This window comes from Mastigoproctus giganteus, chromosome 4 (genome assembly GCF_048544385.1).
Source record: "Mastigoproctus giganteus isolate SK-2022 chromosome 4, ASM4854438v1, whole genome shotgun sequence".
In the NCBI taxonomy this organism is placed as follows: domain Eukaryota; kingdom Metazoa; phylum Arthropoda; class Arachnida; order Uropygi; family Thelyphonidae; genus Mastigoproctus; species Mastigoproctus giganteus.
The window spans coordinates 148,551,560-148,574,995 of record NC_143578.1 but is presented as its reverse complement, the minus strand read 5'-3'; the positions used below and the strand labels follow the sequence as shown (position 1 = coordinate 148,574,995).

The following is a 23,436-nucleotide window of genomic DNA, read 5'->3' as shown; positions in this document are numbered from 1 at the left end:
AATACTGGACAATCCGAATCATACAGCCAATACGCTTGATCTTTTTCTCACAAACAACCCTTCTAAGTAAACGGTCGAAGTGAGAGGTCCTTTAGGCACTTCAGATCACAACTTGGTGATTGTCTCTTCTCCAATGGAACCTTTATCTCATGGCTATTCCCAACCTCGTGTTGTTTGGCATTACAAGAATGCAAAATGGGATGACCTGCGAGACTTCTTTTCTTCTTTTCCTTGGTCAGATTACTGTTTCAAAACTTCTGATGTCAACGTTTGCTCAGATCGTGTCAGTGAAATTATTCTTGCAGGAATGGAATCCTTTATCCCACACTCCACTTTAAAATCTCGTCGTCCTTTATCTAAACCTTGGTTTTCCAATAAATGTGTTAAGGCTGTCCAAGAGAAGAATGTTGCATATCGTAATTGGCTTGTTTCTAATTCTTCAGTTTCATTTTCTACCTACACCAAAGCTCGCAACAATTGTAAAGCAGTTATTAATCAGTCCAAACTAGAGTTTGAACAGGCTAAGAGTAGAAAACTTGCTTCTTGCCCTAATGGTAGCCGAGCATTCTGGTCTTTTGCCAAAGCTATTGGCCGCAACTTTTGCCCATCTCTGCTTCCATCTCTGTCCAAACCAGATGGTTCTGTTGTCACTTCAGCCAAGGATAAAGCTGACCTGCTAGCATCCCATTTTTCTTCCAGCTCATGTATTAATGAACTTGGTAAAACACCTCCCACCATTCCCAACACGGTCCATTCAATGCCTCCTGTGGTCTTCCGTCAAAAGGATATCAGAAGGATTTTGATAAATCTTGATGCTCAGAAAGCTCCAGGTCCTGATGGTATTTCTCCACTTGTTCTCAAAAAATGTGCTCCTGAACTTACTCCTGTTCTTTGCCACCTTTTTTCACTTTCTTATTCCAAAGGTGTTTTTCCCTTCTGCTTGGAAATTTGCTCATATCCAGCCAGTTCCTAAAAAGGGTGACAAATCCCTCCCATCCAATTATCGTCCCATTGCAATTACTTCTACTCTTTCTAAAGTAATGGAGAAATCAATTAACCGCCAACTCTTAAACTACCTAGAAACCTTCCGTCTGATCAACGATCACCAGTATGGATTCCGTCAGTGTCAATCTACTGGTGATATCCTGGCTTATGTTACCCATTTATGGACTACTTCAATGGAAAGGTTCGGTGAAACACAAGTAGTTGCTCTTGACATCTCAAAGGCTTTTGATCGTGTTTGGCATAAAGGTCTTCTAAACAAGCTTCCATCTTATGGTTTGCCAACTGTTTTTAGTAATTGGTTATCCAGTTTTCTCTCTGATCGCTCACTGAGGGTGATGGTAGATGGCTCTCTGTCTTCTAACTTCTCCACTAATGCCGGTGTCCCCCAAGGTTCAGTTCTTTCCCCCACTCTTTTCCTCTTGTATATCAATGACCTTCTTGCATTGACAGGAAATCCTATCCATAGTTTTGCCGATGATAGCACATTGCATTCAACTTTTCGTTTTGAGAAATCTTGTCCTGCTCAATCAGCTTCAACTTCTCGAAAATCTGCTACCAATTCCTTAAGTGCCGATATTCGGGTAATTCTCCAGTGGGGCAAAGACAACTTAGTTGATTTCAACCCTTCTAAAACTCAGTCTTGTCTTATATCTCGCAAAAAGGATTCTTCTGCTCCTATGCTTAACTTTAGTGACACTCCAATTTCTAGGCAAAAGGATAAATCTCTTTTGGGGATTACACTGACTTCTAATCTCTCTCTCTCTCTCTCTCTCTCTTGGCACAAGCACATTACAAATATTGCTTCCTCTGCATCTAAAAAACTTGGTTTTCTCTTTTGCTCTCGGCATTACTTTTCTTCCAAATAGCTGCTCACTCTGTATAAATCGCAAATCCGCCCTGCCATGGAATATTGTTCTCACATTTGGGGTGGTGCCCCCAAAACCTCTCTCAGGCTTCTTGATTCCATTCAGAAGAGGGCAGTTAGGTTAATTAATGACTCATCTCTAACAGAGTCTCTCCACTCGCTTTCTCATAGACGCACTGTTTCTGCTGCATGCCTCTTTTACAGATACTTCCATGGGCACTGTTCTTCTGAATTGGCTTCTATAATTCCCGCTCTCTCTTTCAAAACAGTCCGAACACGTGCCGCCACCAGCCAACATCCATTTACTGTCCAACTTCAAACCCACAGAACCAACTTTTCATCTTCCTCATTTATTCATTCAACTGCCGTTTTCTGGAACAACCTTCCTTCATACGTATTTCCTGAAAATTACAATCTACAGAAGTTCAAGTCCAATGTCAACAAATATCTTCTTTCGTCTTCTCAACCTCCAACCCAAGCACGGTACTAAGTACTATAGGTTCTAATACCTCTCGTGTTTGGGGTTCACATAAAAAAAAAAAAAAAAAAAAAAAAAAAAAAAGGTCATTAGTAATTGTAAAAGCTTCAGCATCTCAACCAGTTGGGTTGGTGTCACTAGAAAACAGAAGCCAGCTGGAGTTATGAACATTAAAATCACCAAGAAAAATTACCTCACTGTTAGGAAAGTCAAGTTGCAAAGAGAGGAAGTCAAAGAGCTCCAAGTGATTAGTGGAATTGGGAGAACGGTAGAGACAACAGATGAATTTGACACAATGAGGTAGAGAGATTTTAAGCCAGAGAAGATCAAAGAGAGGTGATTCCAAATTGCCAAGTCTCTGACAGGGAATATCAGAATGTATGTATGCACAAGTACTACCTTTAAGGCGAAAGGAATCATACAGCGAATAATTTGGGCATCTGAGATGAGCAGTAGTTGAATCAACCGATAACTGAGATTCTGTCAGAAAACATACATGGGGTTTGGCAGACTGCAAGTGGATATGGACATCATTGAGATTAGAATTGAGACCACGTATATTTGTGAAATGAATTAGGAAGTGCTTGGGAGGTTCAGATCTTTTCGCAGATAAGCTTGCTCTATTAGTTTGACAATTCAACACAATATAATATAGTCTCAACACAATACAACATAGAGTGCTCAGAATTGCTCTTGGGGCGTACAGGAATTCGCCGGTGCAAAGCTTATATATAGAGGCCAATGAACCTCCACTCCACCTTTGGAGAAACATGCTGCTCCTCAATTATGCGGTTAAAATATATAGCCTTCCATCTCATCCTATCTGGTCATACCTCTATGATCCACAATGGGTAAACCTTTTCAGAAATAAGCCTCTTGAAAACAAACCTACAGGAATCCATCTACAAGAACTGATTCAGCAGTGGAATATGCAGTTGACCAATTTACATCAAGACAGAGAAATTGTACAACCTCCATGGAAAGTGTGTATATCTTCATGTGATGACTACTTCCGAAGTTGGGGGAAATACTCCCTGAACAATCCAACCATTCAGAAACTACATGCAGCTCACTCTTTGGCAAATGCAGACACTTTGCAAATTTATACTGATGGTTCTAAAAGTGACACAGCTGTGGGAGCTGCTGTGGTGCTACCAACATCAAAAGTCTCTGTTTCATTACCACAATAATGCAGCATTTTCACTACAGAACTCTATGCCATTAAGATGGGTTTCACCTTACTTGCTCATGTTTTCACACTGAAGACTATTATCTATACAGACTCTTTGAGTGCAGTGACAGCCTTCCAAGGCAATTCTCGCTCTCCACATCCATTGATAAATCAAATAAGAACTCAAATATCCGAATTTCATAACAATAGGCAGACTGTCACATTTTGTTGGATTCCAGGTCAAACTGGAATACCAGGAAACGAGAGTGCAGATAAAGCAGCAAGAAATCCCACTGATAATAACCACATCCAGATTCCTTACACAAACTATAAATCAATCATACGCTGAATTTGCGATGAAAAATGGAGAGAAATTTGGCATAATCAGGTAAATAACAAGTTACGAAATATATACAGAATCCACAGCTATGGAAATCTAGTTTCCGCTCAAACAGGCACGGAGCGGTTGTGCTTGCCAGAGCACGTATAGGTCATACCCATCTTACACATCAATATTTATTGCGAGGAAATAATCCACCATTGTGCTTCCACTGTGATTCAACACTAACCGTAAAGCATATTCTTATAGAGTACACTCACTATCAGTATGCCAGAACCACATCATTCTGATTCCTATCTAATTTAAATGAACCTCTTCAAATTAGACATATTATTGGAGACAACTCCAATTTACTTGAGTTTTTCCACTATCTAAAACAGATTAATATATTTATGCTCATATAAACCCTTTTATTAATCCGTACAGTGTCTCTCCACAGGAACAGGCGCAATATGGCCAAAGTAGCTCTTGCACCAAAAAAACCAACAAAAACAATAACAACACCCAGGGTCCTTAGCTGGATATCATCACTCTTTTCTTCCTTAGTGATTCCCTTTTATTTCTCTCTCTCTCTTGGGGTAGTTCAGAATTTTTTTTTTTTTTTTGGCTGGTGCAGCATAAGCCTCAGGCTTCGTTGCACCATATGGCTAATTATTGTTTTTAATTGATATTATCATTATTCATTATTTGACATTACTAATTTTTAATTATTTGACAATGTGACATTATTATGATACATTATTTACTTCATTTTTATGTTATTTACTTTACAGAAGCTGACTCATCATTATAGGCTATATTCACAGTAATAGACTTTCAGTCTGATGTATACTTCATAATCTTTTGTATTTTAGGCTAATCATTCTGTTTAATATTACGTTTAGTTTTATTAACCTTGAATTTTTTCTCACTTAGTAGATTACATGACTAAATCAAAAACATGTTATTTCTGTATTATCCTTATTGAATGTAAAGCAGCTTTTGATACTTATACTCTTTCTCTAGATAAGCCATGCACACCAAAGGGTCCTCTAGAATATCCTGAAACAACAAATACATCAATCAGTCTTAAGTGGAATAAACCTGAAGATGATGGTGGATCTGAGATAACAGGTAACTGTTCTAAAATGCATAAAATTCATTTTAATTTGTTTCATGATATTTTATATTTGCTGATATTTGTTGTTTAAGAAAAAATAAGGATCATGAACTTTGGTTGAAGAAGCATTGCAGAATCATCTAGACAAGACTGCAGTAATAGTTAAGACATGGGTTTGTTAAAGGGAGGTCTTGTCTGACTAATTTGATTGGATACTATGATGTGATCACAAAGTAACTGAATGTCAAAAATAATTTTGATATCATATACTTGGATTTAAGGAAAGCTTTTGATACTGTTACACATGGAAGACTGCTATACAAATTGGAGAGATATGGCATTAAGGGTAAGTTGCTACAATGGATAAAGGGATGGTTGGGTGGGAGTCGACAGAGAGTGGTAATCAATGGACACTGCTCTTCAAAGACAAATGTTATTAGTGGGGTTCAGTCTGGGCCCATTGTCATTTTGTATATTTATCAGTTATATTGATGAAGGTATATCAGGCCTAATTGCCAAGTTTGCAGATAATACAAAAGTTGGCAAGGTTGTTAACGACAGTAAAGACAGTATGATACTCCAACTGGATCTAGATAAGTTGGTCAAATGGGCTGAGAAGTGGCAACTAAAGTTTAACATTGACAAATGCAAAGTACTGCATATGGATAGCAGTAACCCAAGAGAAACATACCAACTGTGTGGTACTACACTCAAGGAAGTGGAAATTTAAAAAAGACCTGGGGGTAATTGTGCAGTCAAATATGAAATTTGCTGAGCAGCGCAGACAGGCTGCCAGGGCAGGTCATGGAGTCTTCTCAATGGTATATAGGAATTTTGCTAGCAGGGACAGGGAGGTGATTGCCCTGTTATACAAGGCAATGGCCAGGCCACATCTAGAATACTGTGTACAGGTCTGGAGGCTTCATTTTAGGAAGGATGTAGAGTTGCTAGAACAACTACAAAGAAGGGCAACAAGATTGGTGAGGGGAACAAATAGGTGCTCTTACCAAGAAGGGCTTAAGTTCTGCAAATTGCAGTGCCTGGGGAGTAGGCACCTGTGAGGTGATCTGATTGAGATGTATAAGGCCTTGAATGGGATGAGCAAGCTGAATGCTGATGGGATCCTTCCTTTTGCTCAGATTAAGAACCTGAGGGGGGCATAGATAGATTCAAATTGAGGAAAGACCGTTGTAGAATAGATGTGCAGAAATTTGCCTTTAGCCAGCAGGTACCTGATTGGTGGAACAGACTTCCATCTTTTGTTGTGGAAGTTGGTAGTCTAAATAAATTTAAGGCTGAGCTGGACAGGCAATTTGAAACAAATGGAGGTATAAAATGTGAGGTTTTTTTTGCTGATGCTGCATATGCTTGCTTTCTTGCATCGTATGCCTCTACAAATGTTAATGCTATTCCACATGTCTTTATTTTTTTTATTATTATTTTTATGATTGTAATTTTATAACAAACACTAGGTGCATCCTACAGCTGACCCATCACCCCTTCTAAATCATGAACAGCATTTTTCTCCTTGGCCTAATCTTTGGTAGCTATTGAAACTTCTTAGAATATGTTAAACATTTACAGACCACAAAAAATTTACCATACTCAAGGTAATTTTTTGCTTCAACATGTAGTGTGGGTCATTATATCCAACTTCTCTTGTACCCCCTTGATATGGGCACCTGTACGTGGAAAGGGGACCTCCCAGTGATGCTGCTGGGATCTTTGGTCCTGGGACGGGATCAAGGCTTATTTCAAACATGAGTATGGTGCTCCTAAGCAAACTTGGCGTCCCATTCGTGTATGCAGTACTTGCTAGTTCATGAGTGGGCATCCCCTCTTAGGTTGGCCCTGAGTGCCAAGCGATAGTGTCCAAGCGATTTTTCCTAAGTGTGATATTAGGAAATAGTGATCTTTCTAAGTGATTTTGTTCTGTTTTCTTTCCAATGATTTTTTCATCCTCAGTTCTTTGTAAGTGGTTCTGTACTTAACAGATCTTGAGTAAGAACCCAGAAAGGAAAATAACTTTTCTTTTCCTAGTGTATTTATTAATTTTTACACTAAAAACTATCTTCTCCAGCCACTTGGTCACTAGGTGGCACTGCTCATGCCTCCCCGTGGCAGGGCCGGAAACCTGCGAGGAAAAGCTCTCACTCCCAGGGCTAAAAGGAACAACAGTGAATTACAATTCATGTCCACCACTACAGCCAACAGTCTCTCAACATACTGAGACCTATAAAATGGAAGACGATCTCAGTCTTCCAAAAAGAATGAAAAAGCACTCTAACAAATCAGAACCACAAGCTTTTCTGATAATGCATTCGTTATCGACTCAGCTGGTAAGCAAACTCTCTCCCTTTATCATCCAGAGATATCTCGAATGCAGCAGGCACACCAAAAATGGTGAAAAGGCTCCAGTCAGGAGATCTTTTAATTGAGACCACGCAAGCACAGCATTCTGAATTATTATTAAAATGTCCTCTATAAGCAGAATCCCAATCAAAGTCACACCACATAACCCTCTGAACTCCTCAAAAGGAGTGATAAGTGAGTGGGATTTACTGAACATCACCGAGGAGGAGATAGTCATGGAATTACTTGAACAGAAAGTAACTCAAGCAAGGAGCCTATGGAAGGACGATAATCTTGTCCCAACATATAATATTATATTGACCTTTAGTACACCAAATTTTCCGACCTCAGTTAAAGCAGGCTACCAACACTCTTCTCTTAGGATAGCCCTAGGTGCATACAGAACATCACCAGTTGAAAGTCTTTACGTTGAGGCTTACGAACCTCCATGTTGCATCAGAAGAAAGATGTTGCTGATGAACTATTCAGCAACATCTTTCAAACAGGATGAGTAGGCCACTACTGCATGATCCTCAGTGGAAAATCCATTATGCAAATAATGGATTTTCAAATAATAATGGATAGAACAATTTGGCCTACTGGTATCAGACTGCAGAATCTAACAGAAAGCTGGAACATTCAGCTTGATAATATCCTCAGAGATTCAAAAGATCCAAATCCCGTGTGGATTACCTTTACACTTTCTTCTGATGAATACTTTGAGCAATGGGGTAAAGGTACTATAGCAAATGTTAACATCCAACAACTACATTTTGCTCACACACAAAAGTACCCTCACTTTACCCAGGTATATACTGATGGTTCAAAATCTTACAGTCGAGTGGATGCAGCTGCTGTCTTCCCTAATACAACTGTTTCAATATCACTTCCATGCCATTAAGCTTCCCCCTGAAAAACATCTCACTCCTATCAATAAATAAAAGTATAATATATATACTGATTCACAGAGTGCTCTTTTAGCTTTGAAAAGCACTTCTTCACCTAGCAATCCTTTATTAAAGCTCATAAGACATAAGCTGATGCATCTTCATGAGCATCAGCAAACTGTTATCTTCCCTTGGACCCCTGGTTACAGTGGTATTCCAGGAAATCAAAGTGCAGATGATGCTGCAAAGCATCCTTCCAACATAGCCTCAACAAATGATCTAGTCCCATATCCTGATTATAGACACAATATACTGAGAACATCTATGGAACAATGGACATTTCTCTGGCAAATGCAAACAAATAACAGGCTATTTCAAATAAAACCTGAACCACAATTATGGACTTTATGTTGAAGCTTACAGGAAATAATCGTCTGCAGTGTGTGCACTGCTCACAACCACTTACAGTAAAACATATACTCCTTCAATGTAGCTTGTTCAACAATGCCCGAGGAACGTCTTTTAGTGTCATTTCAGATCTACAACAATCTCTGTCTCTCAATAGCATCATAGGTAAAGAAGCAAATCTCTCTGAACTGTTTCTCTATTTAGAACAAATTCAAATGTGTGACTGTTTCTAACTGATGCTCAATTTGTTTTTATATGTAAAATCAATTGATTTGGTAGGTGCAATATGGTCTAAGTAGCACCTTGCACCTGAAAACACAACAGTAATAACAACAAGCCATGACAACTCATATTGAAATTGGTAAGTTAATGCTAGTTTCTATTTATATTCCACCACTCAACCATTCTGCAATTCAGAGCTTGACAATTTTATTATGCAACTCCCATCTCCAATCTGTCTTTTTGATGACTTCAATGGCCACCATCCATGATGAGGGTTGCCTTTTGATTGAAACATTCTTAAATAATAACAAGTGAACTAAACTCTGGATCTCACCCTATATTCAGGAATCACCTCTGCAATAGACATCAGTCTGCCAACCAACAATTTTTCCAAGTGTGACATGGTCAGTGATAAAGAATCTCCTACGCAGCAATCACTTTCCAGTTATTTGCTCTTTACAAACACAGGTAGCTCCATCTCTTGAGCGGTGATCCACCTGGAAGTTTAACAAGATGAACTGCGATAGCTACTCCATCAAAGTCCATTTAGACAGAATTTATGTTCAACAATGACAACCCATTGACAATGTAACTATATACATTAATACACTGAAAATTAGTTGGAAGGCGACTTTTGGATCACATTTGTCTCAACTAATTCGCTTTCTCTTGTTGCCTATCTAATACAGTGAAACTTCTCCTAATGGACACCTCTCTTTAACGGACATCTCTCTACAACGGACATTTTCAAATTCCCCAACTCTCCTCTATTGGTTTTAACGTGTTTTCAGCTTCTGTGTAGCGGACATTTTCTGTAACGGATGTGGACAGGCAATCTGCACTGTTTCGTTTAGATTAGCACTTAATTTGATCTCCCCATAACGGACAGCGGGCGAGCTCACGGCCCTTTTTCTAGGAATGTTTCTTCCACGTATTGCCCAAATCGTGTGTTTATTTTTTATTTCCGATTCTCTGAATTTTATCAAGGTTTACGTCACAGTTCTAAACCCTTTTTCAAGAATTTTAAGGCACGTGTAAAACTTCTGATGAATTTGGTGTGTGCAGGGGGGGGAGGGAATTTTGTCGGCCTTTCGTCTTTTGAGTTTCAGTTTTCAGTTTTATTCAGTGTCGTGTGAAGTGCACAATGTCTTCTCGTAAACATTTAACGTTAAAAGATAAAGTCACTCTCATTAATGCGTATGATCGGCAAAAAAATAGTGTTCGCAATCTCGCTGCAAAATTCAAAATCGGGAAGACGCAGGTAAGCGACATCCTAAAGAAAAAAAATTAACTACTCAAACAATTTTGGCAACATGTAAATGATCAGGTTCAAAAATCATTCCCGAAAACTGTTGGACTTCAAATTGACAATGTTACGTATGAGTGGTTTTGTCGCGCACGTGCTAAAAATATTCCCATTAATGGGCCTATTATTACGGAAAAGGCTTTGGAGGTTACGAAATCTATGGGAGTAAATGAGTTCAAAGCTTCTGTGGGATGGCTAGACAAGTTCAAAACTCGGCATAAAATTTCTTGGAAAACCGTAAGTGGTGAAGGTGGATCTGTTGATACTGGGGTTGTAACAGAGTGGACCGTCAAATTGGAAGATTTATGTCGTGATTTTGAAGCTAAGGATATTTACAACTGTGACGAAACTGGGTTGTTTTTTAAAGCTCTTCCTGAAAAAACAATGAGTCTAAAAAACGAAAAGTGCCAGGGCGGAAAAATTTCTAAGGAATGCTTGACTGCACTATTGTGTACAAATATGCTGGGAGACGTTGAACAACCTCTTGTTATAGGAAAACCACAAAATCCTCGTTGTTTCAAGGGCATAAAGTTGAATCTTTTGAATGTTCACTGGAAGTCTAATAAAAAAATGTGGATGACACAAGATATCATGAGCGAATGGATAAGTCACTTTAACCAAAACATGATTCGTCAAAACAGAAAAATTATTCTTTTCATGCATAATGCTGCATCTCACAAATGGATACAGACTGTGTATTTGTTTGTTCCGTAAGGCATCCCAGCACCTTGTTTTCAAGGCTGTTGAATATTCCAACAGAAGCAATGCAAGAATCTGTTTTGCCTCTGCCTTCAGCTACTGTTAATAGTGTCAGCATATATTCTTGCACACATTCTATTTAAGTGTATCCTTTAGAAACACTCTCTTGTTAGTGAGCACAGGAAATGCTGAGAAAAATTCTACCCCATGAACCCTGCATTTCTCGTGTCTGGGAAAATTTCAGACACTTTCAATTTCAGGCCTAATTTGTGACTTTTTCTGAACATTTCCCTGTGCTTATTGAGTAAATCCTCAGATCTCCTACAATTAATATCATTAGTACCAATCTATACATCACTGTTATCTTTTGTGCCCTCAAAAGATGCTAGCTGCTCTAAAATGTCATCAAATTTTGCCCCAGGAAGACATACTTTGGTCCTATTCCATCTGTCGTTTTTTTCGTGATATGTTTTCCATTTCTCTGAAAAAGTCACATTCTATAGCTACTTCTTGCAGGACAAAGGATCTCTGCTGCAGAGGATGCCCTTGTGTTGGCTGATGCTGTGCATGGGCCAAAACATTGGGGTGGACAGCTGAGTGATTGATGGATGACTCTCCTTTAATCTTTCAAGGGTATCAACTCTATTCTTCAAGTTCTCATATAATCCTATCAGAACACTGAATTTGCACTTAATCTCTTCATGCTCTTTGCAATGAACACACACAAAGATATCCCTTATGGCTGTATCATGTCCTGCTAAAGTCAGCTTCACAGAGAGGGCACAAGTAACACACCTAACATAATTCGGATTTGTAGGAGAACTGCCCTTGCAAGTTCTCCCCACAACCCAAAGAATTGCATTCATATTACTTGCTCTAGTGTGAGATTATATACTAACACTATCTTGCACTGTATTCCTCAACATTCCTAGAAGATTCTCTGTTCACAATCATATGAGAAAAATGGATAAACAACCTTGTAATGATAAAAAATTCAATATCATATTATTCATTATAAATGTACATATTTCATTAACATGTAAAAAAGTGTGACATTTTGCGAATCTGTATGTGATTGTATATGATTTGTATGAGTGTATATGATTTGTCTAAACTGTAAATGTTGATAGAAATGCCATATCTTACAAGTTGCATTCTGTCACTTACATAAAATATAATGAGTGACATTTTAAAGCTAAATTAACCTTAAATATATATGAAATGCTAAATAAAAAAATCATGTCTTTTAAAGAAGTGTCTGATAGTTTATCATAATTCTCCTAGGTTACGTTATAGAAAAATGTGAAATTGGTAAAGACAAATGGTTTCCTGTCGGGTGTTATTGTCCTAACACATCCTTTACTGTCAAGAATTTGGATGAAGGAAAGCAATACAAATTCAGAGTACGTGCAGAAAACATGTATGGAATTAGTGAAGCACTAGATGGCAAACCTGTGACAGCAAAGAACCCTTTTGGTATAAACTGAACTGTTTTCAAATTTGCTGAAACATTTTTTTCTTGGCTTTGTCTAATTTTATTTTTATTATTATTATCAGTTATTGTTATTATCCTTAAAATATTGTTATTATGAGTGCTGAACAGAAATGGTTTCCATGATAATGGTGGTGACTGTATCGTGCAAAGATTGGCATGACATTTGACATTTGGTACAGTATGAAGGGCTTAGTGGGAATGTTAAACTATTCAGCATTATAATGTCTTATCATATTATAAGATATAATTGGAATTTAATGCTAACACAAAAGGTTTTAGTTAATAATTTTTTAAGTATTTTTATTGCCAAACATGTTACTTGAGTTTATTGTGTAAAGGTAGGCATTTTTTAGTATGCCCTTTCTCCACTGCCAATTAGCTTTTCATTGTGACATCTGAAACAAAATTTGTTGATGACTGGTTATGATTCTGCTTATCATGTCATTACAGTTTCAATATTTTCTGTTATGAACAAGTCCTGATAATACTTAATATATCATTTAGAATTAAACTTCAGGTATTGGTTGCAGAGTAATAATTCTTCTAAGCTGATGAGAATTTTATAGTGTGATTGTTATGGTTGCTGTAGATCTCATCTATATAGTGAAGTACAACAACTGTAAAATCCTAAAGCAAGCTGTCCAGAACCTACAATCGTGCAAAAACAGATATTTTTATAACTTTCCCTTCTTTTTCTTTTCTTTTTCCATTTTTTTAGAATTATTTCATTCTAGCACAAAAAAAGATTTATAAGTAATGCTGTCGAATGAGCACTGTAAAATATTTTCATATTTAAGCTAAAATTAATTAATATTTAACTTAATGCTTTTGAAAACTCAAAACTTCACTTTATTTGAAAAGTTATTTCCAGAGAATAGCAACCAGACTAGTAAAGGGTACTACTGAATGTCCATATGGCAACAAACAGCTTAGAAAGTGAGACTGCAAACTTTGCAGCTAGAGATATTATAGGTAGAAGGAATTGATTTTATAGAGAAAGTATTCATTTGAACAAAGGTAGTGCAATGACTTTTGCGAGTATCATTGAGGATAGGTTCAGGTAAACTGCTAGTTGGGGAGAGGGAAAGTGTAATATTGACCTTTGTATATCTGATGATATGAGTCAAATTAATGCTTGCATTCACCTCAAGAATTCTTCTTGCTTGCTGCAACAGTCAATGTTGGCAAGATGTTCTGAGAACTTAGCATTGATATTAGCATTAGCAGTGGCAAATGATGCAAGAAAGCAAGCTTATGAATTTGTGGCTCCTCATATGTGTGCGTGGTCTGAGCAAGAGGAAGAATTCCATAAGCATTGCATTTGCTCATTCTATTCAATGCCTTATACACCTCTACACCTCTGTTAGATCACCTCATAGGTACCTAGTCTGCAGATGCTGCAATTTACAGAACTGAACTCTTTCTTAGTAAGAGAACTCCTTTGTTCCCCTCACCACTTTTCAGTGACCTTCTCTGTACTCATTTCAGCAGCTTACAAGTCTGGAGACCTCCTTTCTAAAGTGAGGTCTTCAGACCTGTAAGCAGTACTAAAGATGTGGCCTGACCATTGCCTTATACAATGGGATAATCTCCTCCTTATTCCAGCTAACCAAATTCCTGTATATCATTGGCAAACCCTATGAACTTTCCTGGCAACCTGTCTGCATTGTTTAAAGAACTTAATATCTGACTGCACATTACCCCAGGTCTTCTTCATTTTCCACTACCCTGAGTAGTGGAAAATGAACCACACAGTTGTTACATTACTCTGAGGTTACGGCTACCTAATCTTGCTTAGATTACTCACCTGAGGGGACATAAATTCAAAAATGAGGAAAGACAATTGTAGAATAGATGTGCGGAAATTTTGCTTTAGCCAGCAGGTGGTTGATAGTTGGAACGAGCTTTCGTGTATTGTAATGGAGGTCAACAATTTAAATAAGTTCAAGGCAGAACAAGACAAGCATTTGGAGTAGATGGCTGAAATGGGAAGTTTTTTATTATTATTATTATTTTTGGCTGATGCTATATAAACTTGCTTTCTTGCATCATATGCCTCTGCTAATGCTAATATGCAGTACTTTGCACTTATCAATGTTAAACTTCAATTGCCATTTCTCAGCCCATCTGCCTAACTTTTCTACATCCTGTTGCAATAGTATACCATTATTACTGCCATTAACCACCCTGCCAACCTTTGTATCATCTTCGAACTTGGATTAAACCTGATATACCTTCATCAATGGTCCCAGATGCCAAGCGATTTCTGAGCTCTATAAAGGAATCTGAAGCGTCATTTAAAGGAATCACTCTTCTCTTTATGTTTAAAGTTAGTTTCTCTCTACTGTACTTCAAAAAGCACAGTAGACTTCATCTTACAAGTGGTAAGTTAAGCCAGGAAAGAAAAGAAACCTTTCCTTTTATTTTTTATTAGTCACTAACCTAACAACCACTTGGCCACTCGTAGCATTGCTCCTGCCTTCCCATGGCATGGCCGTTAACTTGAGTTAAAAAGCCAACTCGGGGCCAAAAGGAGTATAAAATGGACAAAGAAACCTTTCCTCCACTTGATCTATTGAGATCATCTACTGATATGGACCAACCTGATCATGACTCATCAAATAAAAGACAAAACAGAGATCCATGTCAACAAGATCACCCAGCCTTTCTCCTTATTCATTCACGGTCAGATTTTCCTGTGAGCAAGTTATCCTCGTTTCTAATCCTGAAATGTTTGGAAAATGCTGCAGGATCACTGAAGATGTTAAAATGATTACCATCTACTGGTAGAATCCATGAAACCAAAACAATATTCAAAAAACTGTTAAATGTAGAAAGTGGGAAAACAGATACAAAACAGAAAACAAAGTAATGTATCAGGAAGCCAAAAAACACATCATGCAGTTTATACTGAAATGTGCATATCCAAAAAAAAAAAAAAAAAAAACAAAACAGCAGAGTCATTCTGTTGCTACTCAGACTGAAATTGCAGTCCCTCCAAACACTTCATTTGCTGTTTGGGCCATGTATGTGCTTAATGCAAAACCACAAGTTGCCAAAACCAACTAGAACAAAAAAAGTAATACTCCAATTTCAATTCCACCCAATATTACTCCAACTACTAAAAACTAAAAAAAAAAAAAACAGACAAATCAGTACCAACAGCTCATATCAAAAACCAACCCTCTATGCATATGGATATTAACAAGACTGACCCAGAGGAAATTATATTATAACTCCATGCAGAATAATACACAGATACAGAGCAACTGGCTTTCCTCCAAAAAGACAGAAATAAAATTTATCACTACAAGCAAACTGCTTCAAAAAAAAAACAGACAGATCAAAACACAACCCCACAAACCAAGCAATGCAGCACATATTTCAATGGAACTGCAGAGGCATGTGAGCTTATACTGGTGACTTATACGACCTGATCAACAAATGCAATCCAGTGATCAGTTTCTTAAATCAGTTTCTTGTCTGCAAGAAACTGATTTAACACCACAGGTAACCCTCTCAGTCAGAAACTTCACAGTGCACAGAAAAGACAGGAATACTACAAAATCCGCACATGGAAGGATGGCGATTTTAGTCAACTCTAAAATCCCCCTTAGATTTATACCCCTACAGACTGACTTAGATGCCGTTGCCATGCGTGTTGCTCTTGGAATAAGACTAACTCTCGTCTCAATATAGGTAAGCAGCAGCCATTATCAGTCCACTGCAGGATAGAAGCCTCAAACAATTCATATTGAGGGAAATGAATCATAATCTTCCATGCTGTTCTAGTGTGAGTTGGCAGATTGACCGCACTTAGCAGTCAGGGGCTTGAACCATGGTCTACTCAAAGAGCGTGTACTACTGCACTCCGGCTCCTGACCACTTGGCTGTGGAGGCTGTACTGTCTCAATGTGCCTTCCACCAAACAGTCCCATCATGCTAAAAAGAACTAGAAGATCTTATAGCCCAAGTGCCAACACCCTTCTGTCTCTTTGGGGATTTCAATGGGCATCACCCATTGTGGGGATCTTCCTACATGAATCAAAGAGGAGATCTGATTGAGACCTTACTGAACCAACAGCAGTTAACCTTACTAATTATTGGCCATCACACCTATTTACATTTTCCCGCAGCATCCACCTCAGTAATTGATCTGTCTGTCTCTTCTCCCATACTGTTTCCCAGTATGTTGTGGTCAATTCTAAATGATCTGCACAACAGCGATCATTTTCCAATTATATGCAAAATTTAAAATTTTAAATTTAATTCATTGTCCAAATTACAGAGTAAAATGGAAGTTCTCAAAAGAAAATTGCACAAAATACTTAGTCAGTGTCTCTTTTGATGATCAATTTATTAAAGCACAACTGATAAAGTCACTGAGTACATTACCACCCAAATTTTGGCAGCAGCACCTGAAGCAATTCCTCTGTACTTTGCCGACCAACACATGCAAAACACTGGTGGAATAAGGCTTGTAACAGTACCAAAAAGGAAAAAAAAAAAATAAAGCCTGGAATCTATTTTGTAGGTTTCCCACAATTGTCAACCTCAAAAGCAAGACTTCTGTGGATTTATTGGATGATTGTTTTCTACAGCAACATGTTCGAGGAGCAACCACAGGGAGTAATACTCTTGATCTGATTATCAGCAGTGATTATTCATGCATTAAGAATTTTCAGATAAAGGAACCACTATGAGAAAAATGATCACAGTGTACTGATGTGGGATTTACTTAAATATGTAACTACCATCAATTTTTTTGAAATTTGTTTTCATAAAGGTGACTACAGTGGTCTCAGGCAGTTTTTAAATTCTATAAAGTGGGGCCAACTGATGAAGTTACCAATGGTGAATTCTAAATGGGAAGGCTTCAGGGACATAATCTTGGAGGCTACTAGGCTTTTCATACCAACTAAGAAATACTGTTCAAGGTTCAGGCCTAAATGGATGTCAGATGAATTAATGAGGCTTGTGGCAGAGAAGAAAAATGCATGTACTTATCTTCATAAATGCTTCTTGCTTGAATGGCCATTAGATTCAGGGTCACTTGCATCTGAATCTGTTTTCCATCCATATTATTAATAGCTTTTCCATCTTCGATATAGCATCTGAAACCTGTTTTGTGATCACTGTTGGGGTGGACTGGCCCAAGTCTGAAATACGTTGATCCTTTAACATGTTCTTTTATACGTTCACTGTCCTTTAAAATAGTATTCATTGTTGAAGCAGTGAGACCTAATTTCCATGCAATAGATGATAAACTTTGTCCTGCTTTGTACTTTGTTAATCATTTTCATCTTCATTTCTAAATCAATTTTGTTCCATTTCCTAGCACTGCCACCACTTGCACTTTCCGTTGGTCACTTTCTCTTCATCATTGTAAGTAAATAAGAATGAAGAGAAGGTTCTGAAAATTTATTTGTTTTTTATATGATTGAAGATTTCAGTGAAGGGGAAACATATTTCACTATCATAACGTAAAAACCCACACAATTCCAGTTATCAGGATTATTGCAAATGTAGTAAAACCGAGTTTACTACCAATTTATAAGTAGATGCACTAACAGAAAAGCATAATAAATGTAAATTGTTTTATGGTAGTGACCTCCAGAAATGTGCCTTAGAACAATATCACAAAGGTGTTCAAAATTGATTCTTATAACCGAACATTATGATAACGATGAAAGTGAAGTGCAATTTCCATTATAAACATGACTTTTAGAGAGATAAATAGCTTAGTTATATAGCAAAAATTTCAACTTCCGAGGTCTTGGAATGAATTACCAAAAATATTTCAATTTTTATACGATATTTCTACTAATGTGTTATTGGGTTCACATCACATTTATTCCTACGGTATGCAAAATACGTTTCCCCGATTTTTTTTAAGTTTGCACTGGCCAGCAAAAACTTACGTCAAGTCAAATTTCCGTAAATTGGGGAATGCCTGTATTTTGTGTCTACATTCACACATGAAGAGTTATTCAAGGAGGCGAATGCCAGAAGTTTATCAAACTCTATCAGGGAGCTAAGTGATTTTGTAATAACTGAGAGCAAAGTGGAGGAGAAATTGTTGAAGTTAAACATAAAAAAGGCACCTGGGTTGGATGGAATCTGTCCAGTTATATTGAAGGAGGCAGCAATGGAAGTTAGCAAACATTTAGCCATAATTATGAGAGCATCTTTAGATTCAGGGGAGGTCTCCCATGGACTGGAGATGTGCAAATGCATCCCCAGTTCACAAAGGGGGGTTCAAAGGGTGACAGAAATAATTATAGACCTGTTAGTTTAACTTCTGTTCTGGGGAAAATAATGGAGTCACTGGTTAAAGAGGCAATGCAGGATCACCTAGACAAGACTGCAGTAATGGTTCAGATACCGCATGGGTTTGTTAAGGGGAAGTTTTGTCTGACCAATTTGGTTGGATACTACAATATTTCAATTTTTCTACGATATTTCTACTCACAAAGGAACTGGATGAAAAAAATAATTTTGATGTCATATACTTGGATTTCAGGAAAACTTTTGATACTGTTGGACATGGAAGACTGCTGTACAAATTGGAGCGGTATGGCATTAAGGGTAAATTGCTGCAAGGGATAAAGGGATGGTTGAGTGGGAGGCCGTAGAGAGTGGTAATAAATGGACACTACTCTAAGTGGACTAATGTTATTAGTTGAGTCCCCCAGGGTTCAGTGCTGGGCCCAATTTTTTTTTTTTTGTGTATTTATCAGTGATATTGATAAAGGTATATCAGGCTTAATGTACAAGTTTGCAGATGATACAAAGGTTGGCAGGGTTGTTAATGACAGTAAAGACAGTATGCTACTGCAACAGGATCTATAAAAGTAAAGCAGATGGGCTGAGAAGTGGCAACTGAAGTTTAGCATTGTCGACTACTGTACTTCGCATTTGACAATGCTAAACTTCAGTTAGCATTGTCATTAGAATGTATCCCCCCCCCTTTTCCGCAGGGGGATACATTCCAAGACCCCCCCCACGGTGGATGCCTGAAACCATGGATAGTACCGAACTACCCATGGTTTCACCCTATATATACTATGTTTTTTTCCTATACATACATACTTATGATAAAGTTTAATTTATAAATTAGGCACAGTAAGAGATTAACAACAACTAATAATAAAATAGAAGAACTATAACAATATACTGTAATAAAAGTTATGTGAATGTGGTCTCTCTCTCTCTCAAAATACCTTACTGTACTCACCCTTCTTCTTCTTCTTGTGATGATGATACAATGCCTACATCATGAGATGATGTGATGATGATACAATGCCTACATCATAAGATGATGAGATGATGATACAATGCCTACGTCATGAGATGATGTCAGGTGAAAGACGTAGGCATTGTGACATAGCATTAGGCTACTATTGACCTTCTAATGATATGTCAGAAGGAGGATCATGTGATTCTGGTGATGCAGAAGCCTTTTGGAAGATCATTATAATTGGAAGTTTTTGTCTCTTTCTTTTTAACTCATCAAAGTGTTGCTGTAGAGGTTGTAATCCTTCGGTGATCTTGCGAGTGACTTTAACGCTGCATTCCATCCGAGTATCATGTTCCATAAATTTGCCCTTTAATGTCTGTGCATAGGGTATACAGCGTAGATACACTGGACAAAGCGATGATTCTCATCCTGAGTGGGACGACACCGGATTTTATCATGCTACTCAGAATGGACCGCAATTATCGCGGGTCCATTCTATTTTCGGACAGCGGTTTACTGCGGGTAACTGAAACCACGGATAAAGGGGGACTACTGTACTGCATATGGGTAGCAGTAACCCAAGAGAAATGTACCAATTGTGTGGTACTACCCTCAGGGAGGTGGAGAATGAAAAAGACCTGGGGGTAATTGTGCATTCAGATATGAAGTTCTCTGAGAGTGCAGACAGGCTGCCAGAGCAGGTCATGGCGTTTTTTCAATGATATATAGGAATTTTGCTAGCAGAGACAAGGAGGCGATTATCTCTTTGTATAAGGCAATGGTTAGGCCACACCTTGAATACTGCATAAAGGTCTGGAGGCCTAATTTTAGGAAGGATGTAGAGTTGATAGAACGAGTACAGAGAAGGGCAACAAGATTGGTGAGAAGATCAAAGGGGTGTGCTTACGAAGAAAGGCTTAAATTTTGTAAGTTGCAGCATCTGGAGACTAAGCACCTGTGAGGTGATCCGATTGAGGTGTATAAGGCCTTGAATGGTTTGAGCAGGCTCAATGCTGACACGATATTTCTGTTTGCTCAGATTAAGAACCTGAGGGGCATAGATTCAAATTGAGGAAACACAGTTGTAGAATAGGTGTGCAGAAGTCTGTCTTTAGCCAGCAGTTAGTTGATTGTTGAAACAGACTTCCATCTGGTGTTTTGGAAATTAAGAGCTTAAATAAATTTAAGGCTGAACTAGACAAACATTTGGAGTGACCAGATGGGTGAAATGGAAAGGTATTTTTTTTTAGCTGATGCTTTATAAGCTTGCTTTCTTGCATCATATGCCTCAACTAATGCTAATATTATATAAAAAACAAAAGGCAAAAGCATAAGAAATCAGAAGAAAAGCCAAAAAAAAAAAAATAAATAAATAACTCCTGGATAAAATTTGCCAGACCATCACAAAGAACACCAGCAGTTGGCTAATATGGAAGAAAATCCAACAACTAAATAATGAATGCATTCCTTTTTCTGCTCCAGTCTTGATATAAGAAAGGATAAAATGGATTAAGTCTGGATTAAGAATCAAATATCAGCAGCATCTGCATATGACAATTCTTTCCTGAAAATAAAATTATCAGCAGAAAAGCATAAAATAAATTTTAATACCATACAATCTTTTCCTTATAATTAGCCTTTCATCTTCAACTGAACTCCAAGAAGCTCTAAACAGAACAGCAAACAGTGCAGCAGGACCGGATGGAATCTACTATACAATGCTAAAACATTTAAGTAATATGGTCTTAAACTTATTATTAGTATTCTGTAATCAGATATTTCTTGAATGTGTTTATCCTTTCTCATGGCATCACTCTCTTTCTTGCTTTCCCAAAATCAGGAAAGGATCAGTCATTTCCATAAAACTACTGACCAATTTCTCTCACTAGCTGTCTGGGTTAAACATTAGATCAGTGGTGTTCAACGTTTTCCCGTAGAGGGACCATATTTAAAGTTAGATTTGTTTCATGGGCCTCACTGTGTGATTCAAGAAAAATGAGTAGTTACATTTTCCATATTTTGTTATGTGTAAAAAGGAAAATTTCTATTCTCACGTTACTGTTTTTTATTTTCAGGCTATATAAAAAAAATGCAAATTCCCCACAGTTTTATATGCAATAAATCTGTCAGTGATTTATTTTTTAGACTTTATTCAAATTATAAACATGACTTGCTTTTTTTTTTTTTTTAAATACCTTTTGCTTTTAAATGCTCACTTTAGAAAATTTACTACCTGAAAAGGATCTCTGCTTTTCAATATTAAGATGAATAAATAAATATAATGATACACCTAAAATTGAAAATATTCGGACATATTTTTAAGTACAATACACAATAACATTTACCGAACAAAACAGCATTTAATGAGATAATTGAAGCTGGATATTTTTAGATAATCGTTCAAAATTTGGTGAAAATTTGCAATTCTCAATATAGAATGAAGATGAACATTTGTTATTCTATTTCTTTTTAAATGTTGATTGGCATCATGCGTGAAACAATTTGCTCACAAACATATGTTGATCCGAACAGAGTAGCCATTTTCTTGGCTGGGCACACCATATAAAATTATTCGCAGGCCGTTGGGTGGACATCACTGCACTAAATCAAAAAGATACACAGCAGTCTAAAAATGGACCATTGAAAGTAAAATGCTGTTAAATAGCAACCAGTATGGTTTCTGACAAATCAGATCCTGCTTGGATCTTATGTAAGAGCTGGAACCAATATTCTCAATGCATGTGTTAAACATGAACATATAGTAATGGTCAGCCTAGATATCGAAAAGGCTTTCGAAACAACATGGAGGTATGACATTCTTTTGAGAACTCTATTCTCTAATATTGAGAGGACACTACCACAATTCATTCAGAATTTTCTTAAGTGCAGAATATTTCGAGTTTGTCATCCGAATGTACTTTCAAGTTTTTTTTTTTTTTTTTTATCCAAGAAGAAGGGGTGCCCCAAGCATCCATACTTTGTGCCACCCTCTTTGCAATTAGGCTAAACATCATGATGCAGAATACTTCCAAAACTGTAGAAATATATTTGTGTGCTGACGACCTTGCCATATCATGCCATTTACCAAGCAGCAGTTTTTCCCTCATTCACAGTATCTGTATCTCCCTGGCTGAATGTAGCAGTTATACTGCAGAACTGTATGCAATCCAGCTAGCTATAGACAATATCAATATCTGTCTCAACACTAATGGTTTAATATATACAGACTCCATGAGTGCACTGTCTGCAATAAGTAATAAATTCTCAACCCCACATCCCTTAGTAAAAGAAATCTGGTCTTGTCTAAATCATTTGCAGAATATGAATCATACTGTAAGCATCTGTTGGATTCCAGGGTATGCTGGCATTGCAGGTAATGAAACAGCAGACTAGGCAGCCAAACATCTAAACAACAGCACACCTCCAGCTTACCAATTTCCCTATATAGATTTCCTACTGCATATCCAGCATATCTGTAGAGACTGGGGTGCCTCTGTAGCCAGGTGGGCAGGAGCAGCAGTGCATAGCACATTCTTCTTGATTAGACCGGAGTTCGAGCCTATGAGCCACCAAATACGGAGGATGTGGAAAGGTCAGGGAATGATCACCACATATCCCCGGAGCAATATGGCCTTAGTTGCTAATGCTCCTAAAAACCAAATAACAACAACAACTGTAGAGACTGGTGGTTAAACATTTGGAAGACATATGAATTCGAAATTAAACGTGAACAACAACTATGGAACTCCAGCTTCAGGCAAAACAGGCATTTAAAAGCAAGATTACGCATACACACACACACCTGACCCACCTGTTCCTGTTCATGAGTGATAAGCCTCCCAAATGCATGTATTGTTCGTCACAACTTA

The 23,436-nt window shown here is 37.6% G+C and overlaps 1 protein-coding gene across 1 annotated transcript in view; it reads left to right on the top strand.

Annotated features, from left to right (window-relative positions):
- The window catches only part of LOC150087120 (twitchin-like), a 3,511,780-nt gene that overhangs the window by 2,287,561 nt on the left and 1,200,783 nt on the right, over positions 1-23,436 (top strand). Inside the window, 2 exon segments of the mRNA XM_090372971.1 lie at positions 4,865-4,972; positions 12,117-12,308. Of these exon segments, the coding sequence (XP_090229097.1) occupies positions 4,865-4,972; positions 12,117-12,308 (300 nt within the window).